This window comes from Prosopis cineraria, unplaced genomic scaffold, assembly GCF_029017545.1.
Source record: "Prosopis cineraria cultivar Desert tree isolate PC_DT_omini unplaced genomic scaffold, ASM2901754v1 PC1, whole genome shotgun sequence".
Taxonomy (NCBI): domain Eukaryota; kingdom Viridiplantae; phylum Streptophyta; class Magnoliopsida; order Fabales; family Fabaceae; genus Prosopis; species Prosopis cineraria.
Window position 1 is genome coordinate 6,132,709 of NW_026555332.1, and position 9,794 is coordinate 6,142,502.

Genomic DNA, 9,794 nt, shown 5'->3' on the forward strand with positions numbered 1-9,794 from the left:
TTTAAAATTACCCTTTAAAAGAAAGAAAAAAGAACATAACATTATTTTTTAAATTTGTTATATAGGGGTATATTTAAAATTTTATGTACTTTTATTTTTTTATTCTTTTATATTGATATTGATAAAATTGATAAAAATAATTTATAAAAAAGATTGAGAGAGTATATGATTAGATGGCCCCAAAGTAGATTCAAGGAGGAAAAGAAAGAGTCTAAGTGTATCTTGAGATGCAAAAAACTAATCTCGAAGAAACGTAGGCATTGATGAAGCTCTAGTATATGATAGATGTACTTAATAAATAGAATAAGACGAAGTAAAATATATTCTTTATTATTGTGAAGCTAATGGAATAAAAAAATAACGAAGAAAAAAGAAATAATCTTTATGCATTTATAACAATAAAAAATAAAGTTCATTTCTTCATTCACGTAAGAGCTAAGAGTATCAAATGCTTAATATATGATCCTTACGAATTTTTAACAAAAAAATTAAAGTTACTAATAACATTGTTAAAAATATTGATCAATATAACCGTGGACAATATAATTGTTGACTAAATTTAACTTTAAATCTCTAAATTATAACTATAGCTCATAAGAGAATTTTTTAAAGCCTTTCTCTATCAGACAATTTTCAGATCAAGCGATACAAAATATTACAAACTCTAGAGTTTGAGAGGAAGTATTGTGATAAAGATTTAGTCTATTAATATATATATCTATTAAGATTTATTATGTTGAAATTCAAAAAACATTTTGCATTTGTTAGATATTATTAAAATATTCATTAATTATTCTTAGGTTTATCTATATATTGATTCAATATAGAGCCGATACTTATTCGAGTCAGGTTTGGATTGGGCTTGAAGTATCTTATTTAGATCAAGCAGGCCGATCTTATTCAGATTAGGTTTAAAGTATCTTACCATTTTAACAAAGTCTATATAATTAAGCTCGATCTTAACTTTTTTGGTCAGATTTGGGCTAGTCTATTAGGCTTGACCTGAATTACCGGCTCTGATATTGAAGCCTTTTATATGACCCTTTTTTCATGATCTTTTATGAGAGGATCATCATCTTTTCTGTAATTCTACTAACACATAATAGTTTTGAGGTTCATGCAGTGACCATAAGGCGTTTAAAATGGGTGAGGATGTATCAAGAATACCTATCATCGTACGAGCTCTACAATTATGTTATGATGACAATGCTCTTTTAATTTTATTTATAAATTATTTTTAACATATTTTATAAGTATAAAAAAAGTTTTAAATTTATTAACTTTATTTTAAAATTTAATAAGTTCTCAACTTTACTCTTATTAAATATATATATACATATATTTTAATAATATTTTTTTTCTAATATTCAATGGAGGGTAAAAAAATTTGTGATAAAAATTTAATGACATAATTTATAAATAATATTAATTTTTTTGTCCTAAAAATTGAACCAAGGGAGTAATTGAAAAGATGATAGGTTTTTGATAAAAAAATATTTTACTTTTAAAAAAATTATTTAGAGAAAATATTGCTCACCCACGTATTCTTAAGTAGAGGTGTCTAAGCCCGAAGTAGGGGAGTTCACGAGACGGGATGGGACCGGGACACTCCCATCTCATGTCCCGTCCCGAAAAAAAAAATTGGGATTGAATTTTCACTTCGTGTCCCATCCTGTCCTGAAAATCGTCCCGTTCCGTCCCGTCCCGTTAAGAGTTGGGACGGGACCGGGATAAGATCGAGACGTTCCGCCATCCCGATAAATGGAATAATATCGAAAAAAAATCTGGATAATAACGTTTATTAAAATTTTAAATTATATAATTTATTAAGTTTAAAATCAAAACAACACAAGTATATAAATAAGAATAATTTAAAATTAATTATTGAATTATATTAATCACAACTACACATTATAATAACAAATACAAGTGATATTTATGCCATAAGATTAGCAACAACAGGCAAGTCAAACATAATATCAAATCATTGTTCTTCTACTTTGGTGAAGATGCGCTAAGCTAATTACTCTTCTAAAAATAAAGCAAGAAATACGTTTTAAATAAAATTTATTAAATAGATAGATATAAGAATAAATTATATTAATTTAATTAATATATTATAAAGAAAGATATCGTCATGTTTATTTCATGCCATTAAGATTATCAATATAAAAAAACTTTAGTTTTAAATAAGAATTGTAAGTATTAAATTATAATTAATATAATTAATATAAATATAAATTATATTAATATAATTAATATATTTAAAAATAGAAAATAATATATATAATATTTGAGATGGGACGGGACGTCCCAATGATAATCCCTTGTCTCGTCTCATCTTGTCTTGAATCTTTTTACTATCTTATCTTGATTATTTTTAAGTCAGGATAAGACTATCTCAATATAATTGGGACGATATCAGATTAATCAAGATGGGCTCAGATACCCCTGACCTTAAGGCTGCTCAAACAAAAAATTTGGGAGAAAAATGGATTTCCACCCTATTTATGTGGCGTAGGTTTGCCGTTTGGCGTGTATATTACCGATTCGTACTTTTCCAGTCCTTAACTCCCACCGTTTTTGCTTTCTCTCTCTTGCGGCCTTCCTCTTCTTCTTACGAATTTCTCTCTCCTCTTCTGTCTCTTCCCCATCTGTGCTTCATCTGTGGACTCTCCAATGGACGACCCAAGTGAGTATCTCCATCTGTTCGTCGAGGACGCGGACTTCTACAACCGCATTCTGCTTGGGTCCCTCTTGCCGGACCGCTTGTGGGTCCCACTCCCTCACTTCTTCCAGACATGGCTCCGCAACTTCATTGGAGGAACCCTCCTCTACCTCATCTCTGGCTTCTTTTGGTGCTTCTACATTTATTACTGGAAGCGCGATGTTTATTTTCGTAAAGGTGAATAATATCATTGATTTCTTTGTTGCTAGCTGGGGGTCAATGCCACGATGTGAATTTCTGTTTCTCTTCTTTCTGCAGTTTAACTGTGAAAGTTTGACATATTCGAGGTTACTTTTACAATTTGGGTGCTTGTTCTTAAATCTAATTCCTGTTGTATTTGTTTACTCAGTTACTGTACAATAATACGAGTGTATTCTCTGTTTCTGTTTGACCATAATCTGTTTCTACCCGCTTTTTTGTGAATAAGTTGCAACTTATTGACTAATTATTTTTCAGTGGTTTATTTTACTATGTCGCTTCTCAATAGTTACATTCAGATTTATACCTGATGCTTCTTTGAATCAAGTGCTTCCCGTGATATTTAATTCCAGTTCTCAGCAGCCTTCTCTTATTATTAATTTACGAGTTTTTTTTAATCAGAATTGATCAATATAATTTCCAATGCTCGTTTTTCAATTTCTTTCTTTTTGTTTCCTCGTCTATGAAATTTCGTATCTGACTCAGTTTTCTCCCCCGTTTTGTTATCTCCTTATCTTGGATCTGTATTCTGACGCTTTCAACTGCTAGTTTTCGATAAGATATAAGTGATCGGTCTTTGCTGATTTGAAATGATTTAATCTTTTGAATATTTCAATCTAATCAGCTACTTGGACTGGTCCTTCTTTTTCCTTTTTTTATTTATGTTGCATCTGATTTTGATTGCAATTCTATTAATTAGCTTCGGAGATCCGAGAACCTGAGTTCTATTTCCTTTTCGCTGCTTGGTGCTTACCTAAAATTTGTAATCTAATACTAAATGTTTGAAAGCATAGAAGAGTAAACATGCCACAATGACATAGTTCAACTGTTCAATATGTGGGAGTTTTTTGTTTATTATTGCATTTATTGACTAGATCCTCATTCATTGAATGCTATGCTTATTCCATGTGTTAATTACTAAAGTAAGAATTTGTTCACTGGTCATATCGGCTGTCTCAAGGTAGTATTCTACTTCCCAAAATTGCAATTGGATGATTCGTTGAAACATGACTACAATTTTTTCTCGCTAGAATATAACTTGACTGCTTTCTTCAAGTTATACTTTTTCATCCGCAACTTAGAGATAAGCTTATAATTATATTTCTGTCTTCAATCACCTTAGCTTTCTTAGGACTCTAGCAATAGAATGAAGTAGTCTGTTTCTGAGCCTCTGTCAAGTAAACTTGACTTGGTTTTATTCTTGTTTTCATGGGTCCTAGAAGGTTGCTGAGTCAGTACCTATGAATTTGCAATTGATTGAAACTCTAGTTTGATTTTTTGTTTGCAACTAGGAGTCTTTGTTTAGCTTATGTGTTAAAGGTATATATAGAGTTGTTCCTAATTATTTTTGGTTTGACCTTTTCAAATCTTCTATTGTAGATGCGATTCCCTGTCGTAAAGCCATGCTCCTGCAAATATATGTTGCAATGAGGGCAATGCCTTGGTATAGTTTGCTTCCAACTCTTTCTGAGTACGTGGTAGAAAATGGATGGACTAAGTGTTTTCCTAGATCAAGTCATGTTGGTTGGCTTGCTTACCTTGTGTATATAACAGTTTATCTAGTTATAGTGGAGTTTGGAATTTATTGGATGCACAGAGAGTTGCACGACATAAAACCTCTTTATAAATATCTTCATGCTACCCATCACATCTACAATAAACAGAACACTCTGTCCCCATTTGCCGGTGAGTACATGATTTACTCAACTAAATGTTAAGTTTGTCAAGTTAATATTACCTTTTCTTTCCTTTTTCATTTCTTCTATCAGAAGAATGGTTGTTGGATAATATCAAATGGAGTTCCATTTCTATACTGAGTTATTTAATTATTGCATTCATCTGCTGTACTAGTTAGTGATATTGAAAGGGAGATTTTTTGAGGTATGATCACCCTGGTGTGAGCTTTGTGAATGTTTTCCTAGGCCAATACCGCAGATAATCATTTTTATTGCACAATTATTATGATGAATGAGAATTTCTTACATGATGCAATGTCAATGCTGTATGTGGTAAATCAGGATTACTTTAGCTTTTAAGTGAAAACAGTTATCTTGGACCTTCATAAGTGACATTTATATACATGTACACACACACGATATTCACAAATAGTGAAGAAACAAGGTTTACAGAGAACCTGATGGTTAAGCAAAAATTGCTTCAAATTGTCTTTAAGCTCTGATGTTTTCTTCATGGCCTTAATCCCCACATGTTGGCTGGAATACGTAAGAAACAAACTGATTTACTTGGAAGAAATGCACAGCTGTTATCCTCTTTAAATGAATACAAGATACCATCTCCCCCCCCCCCGGGGCAGGTGGGCACAGGGGATGAATTTTGGTTATCAGAGGCTAATTATGTTAGAGATTTTGATAAATAAAAATTGAAATAGTAGTGTTTCATAGAGATTGGCTTGTAATTCAATATCAGGGAGTGAAAAATCACTTATCCATGCAATGTTATGAGGAGATTCTGTAATCCGTTAGTTTATATACACGTGTAAAACTCTTTAACTCACGCATTGTTATGTTTGTCTTTTTCTTCTTCTTTAAGAAGCTTATAATTATTAAATTTACTTCATTAGCAATCCATAAATTCATAGATTTCAATTCAACGAAAATGGACTTCATGCTGTACTTTACTAAGAAAATTTATTCTGTTAAATGATGCCAAAAGGTAATGCTCAAAATGCACTGCCACTCGACAGTTTTCTTGCATTTGCTTTTATAAGTTACATCTCTTAATCAATCTTTAGTGTCAAGATCCTGTACACAAACTTTCATAATCTGCGTCACTGCTTTAACATCCGACTTCATCAATGGTTTTACGTCAGCACACTGATATAAGGGTGAACTTACTCCTGGTTTCTTCTTTTTGTTTTCTCCCCCATCTCAGGTTTGGCCTTTCACCCTCTTGATGGGATTCTTCAGGCATTACCGCACACAATTGCCCTGTTTATTGTTCCTACACATTTCACCGCACATTTAGTGCTGGTATTCATTGAAGCCATATGGACTGCAAATATTCATGACTGCATTCATGCCAACTTGTGGCCTGTCATGGGTGCTGGCTACCACACAATTCACCACACTACATACCGGCATAACTACGGCCATTTCACGATATGGATGGATTGGATGTTTGGGACGCTTCGTGACCCTTTGCAAGATGAAGGCAAGGCCATGTGATGGGCTTTACATTGATGGCAAGTGCTTGACTGAAGTAATCATATAGTTCCTCATTGGTTATTTTAACTGGATTGTTGACAAGTAGTTCTTCATATAAGGGGTAAAGATGTCCACGTTATTTGTCTATTAATGTTAGTAAGACAGGGTTTGGAGGTGTAACAGAGGGTTTGCTTGAATGATCTGATCCAATAGACTGTTTAAGCTACGGCATTTTTATTGTTGCGATATTGTCACTGCATTCATTTCACAAATTTGGCTGGTGAAGTTTTAGATTCTTGGGCACCTTTTCATCAACGTGATCTTTGAAGTTAAATAGAACAGATTGTTTGTTAGTAGTTTACCATGTTTTTTGAAATTTAAGTAAAAAGCTAGCTTTGAACTGCAGAGACTACTAAAAGACAGTAGTAATCGTTGATTTCATTGCAAGTATAAGCATGATATTGCTCAATTGCTCATCAAAGATGAGCAAATGATCTAGAGTGGGAACCCGTAGTTTTTTTTTTAGGCCAATAAATCCTTCTTAGTCATGACTTTGTTCATATTGTGAGACAGAGTAATAGTGTTTTGTTTTAGCTTTATTTTTGGAAGATGCTTCTATTTTTAATTCTTTTTATTTTACATGAAATTTTACTTTTCTCCATCAAAATTAAAGCTCGAAAACTAATAATTAGTCTATTTTTTTTGGCCAATAAGCCCTTCTTAAGCATGACTTTGTTCATATTGTGAGACACAGTAATTGTGTCTTGTCTAAGCTTTATTTTTGGAAGATGCTTCTATTTTTCATTCTTTTTATTTTACACGAAAATTTTACTTTTCTCCATCAAAATTAAAGATCGAGAAATAATTAGTGGTTAAAGTGTAAAATGACCTTCGCTAACTTTTAACTTTAAATAGTCCTTAATTTTCATATTAAACTAAGCAAAAAATATTAGATTTGAAAAAAAAAAGTTGTTTCTAGTTTTAGTGATTGATTAAAATTTTACTGTCTTTCTATTCAAAATTTGAATGTATGCTAATTTTATAATCAAACTTGGATTTAAAGGGGAAAACATGTGCCCATATAGTTCATAAAAAAGGGAGAATTGCACTTAGGACTTTCATAAGTGAAAAAATTACACGGCAAGCCCTTTCAATTCTGAAATAATTATTTAGGCCCAAGTGTGCTATTTGCAAATAAAATTTTCACTGAAAAGACTGGAATGCCTCTCGTTTTCAAGTGTATATTCAGATATTTACTACAGATGTTGATTTATTCACAAGTAAAAGTTCACAATAACGAGTTCACATGTTCGGAACATGTTCACATATTTACGCCTACAACTCTACATATTTACAACTCTATGTTTGCACAAGTCTAAGCTCACAATTAACAAATATGTGAATATGTTGTCGTGAATATATACATATGAAGTAGTGAATTTGTAGTAGTAGATATGTGAATATATACTTGTTTTGGGGTATTTTCATCTTTTCAATTAAAATTTTATTTGCAAAGAGGGCCCTTGGGCCTGGACAATAATTAAAAAGGCCTGTCGTGTAATAATTTCACTTCTGAGGACCCTAAGTGCAATTCTCCAAAAAAGAAGTGCCCATTGACAAAAAGCTCTATATGGTATACAATATATTAGGATTGTATAAAAGATTGGATGACACTGAATTTTGACTTAACCTGAAGTTTGGTGTCTTTTATTAAAAGGATTGAGTTAAACAACTTATAGTCTAGTCTTGTACAATAATAATTTAAAGATTAATAGGACTGAACTTGATTCATAGGACTAGGAGACTAGTCTTGTTAACTATTTTTTTTTTCTTTTCCTCTATGAGAGGTAATAATTCATTTCAACCTAATAAATTTAATTAAGATAATAAAATCATTTATAATCATAATAAATCCAAAATAATTTTCAACAACAAGAAAAAAATATTCCAATCACAATTCAAATGATTTAAATTTATAATTTCAACAAAAATAACACTCAATAAATTTTAACAACACTACATTATAACAACAATTTAGAAACAAACTCAATAAATCTTCATATAATCATCTCCTTAGTGTTAATTACATTTGAAGTGTTTTTCAAAAATAAATAAATTAGAATTATATTAAATAAATTAATAGGACTAGACCAAGTGGTTCAAATGTCCAGTTTCTTGTCTAGTCTAACATGAAAAAATAGTCTGTTCTTTTTAATCTTTTTGGTCCTAAGGGACCAGTGTTTATAAGGATCGAACAGGACAAGACCATCTCGAGTTGGATTGGATCAGATCGGATTGAAGGACTTTTGCACAACCCTACAATATACATTAGCCGAACAAATGTACAGAAATATAAATTAAGAATTGCTTGGCAACCACTATTTAACACCTACAATATAAAGTATTGATAACTACTTTATTGTTCTTAAAAAAATGTTAGATGAAACATTAATATATTTAAAATTATAAATTTTTTCATTTATATTCTCATTAAATATTCTATACAAGTGTCTTGATAATAACAATTAAACTTTTAATATATCATTTTTTCCAAAAAAAAGTAAAATAAAGTAGTGGTATAATTGAAAAAGCAATTATAAAAACTAACTGATATCTTATATTTTGAACTAAATAAAGTTTTTAGAAGATATTCTATATTGTGATTTGAAAAGAATATATCATTTGTAAATGATTCAAAATTTATTTACTTGAAAAAGAGAAGAGGGATCTGAAAAGAATTATTCATGATGTGTGGTCGACACCAGATGTTAAGTAGAAATTCCTTTTGTTATAGTAAAATTGATGTGTTGAAGGGAATGGAAAGTTACAAAGCATGATGATATAAGGAGGAACAACATCGCAAGGAAAATGGCTTTTTGAATAGTGGGAATGGTGCAAAGCCGAAGAATCACTAAGCCCACAATAAAAAAAAAAAAAAGCATCCAAAGACTGCAAAAATGAGAAATCAAGGAGAATGATTAAGGATTTGAGGTTAATTATTAAAAACAAAAAAACAGAGAATGAGAAACTCCAATGTATCTTTCCTGGTACCATCTACTCCTAAAAGTGCCTTGCTTGACCAAAAATATGGGGTATTAGGTAGTTTTTTTTAATCATTTTTCTAGATATAGTCCAATTTCATTTATTATCTTTTTGAAACGACAATGCATAAACAGTACTTCCTCTGCCCCGATTTATAAAGTATTTTTTAGCAAAATTATACATACTAATGGAATACATAAAATATAAGTTACAATCTTGATTTTTTAAAAAAACTTTTAACAATATCCTTTATTAATAAGAGAGAAAAAGTGAAGACAATTTATTTAAGTTGTGAAATAATGAGATGTAATAGTAAAATAATTATAATTAATTAAACTTTATTTTTTTCAAAAATCTTATATTTTGGGACACCAAGTTACCTTAAAAAATGTCTTATAAGATACTCCATTTGTCTTTATATAAAATGTATTTTTAACCAAATCTTATATACTAATAAAAATTTTCTATTTAGTTGAAAGCACATCAAAACCATGCTAATTTTTCAGTTTTGTCCCTTATAATGCCACAATTAAGAGCATGGTATTGGGTAAAGTACATGCTTAATATCTCATCTCCTTTTCAAGACAATAAGAGTAATATTGTCTAATTACTCAAAATGATTATAATACATATTATATTTATAAACAAAGTAAGCTTATAGA

General features: G+C 30.6%; 1 protein-coding gene across 1 annotated transcript; it reads left to right on the forward strand.

Annotated features, from left to right (window-relative positions):
• Window positions 1-2,552: 2,552 nt before the first annotated feature.
• LOC129290136 (delta(7)-sterol-C5(6)-desaturase-like) lies at window positions 2,553-6,336 on the forward strand. The gene is made up of 3 exons (XM_054926846.1): window positions 2,553-2,905; window positions 4,307-4,612; window positions 5,819-6,336. Exons 1-3 carry the CDS (start codon window positions 2,680-2,682, stop codon window positions 6,109-6,111), a joined length of 825 nt encoding a protein of 274 aa, XP_054782821.1. The 5' UTR covers window positions 2,553-2,679; the 3' UTR covers window positions 6,112-6,336.
• The last annotated feature ends 3,458 nt before the right edge of the window (window positions 6,337-9,794 follow it).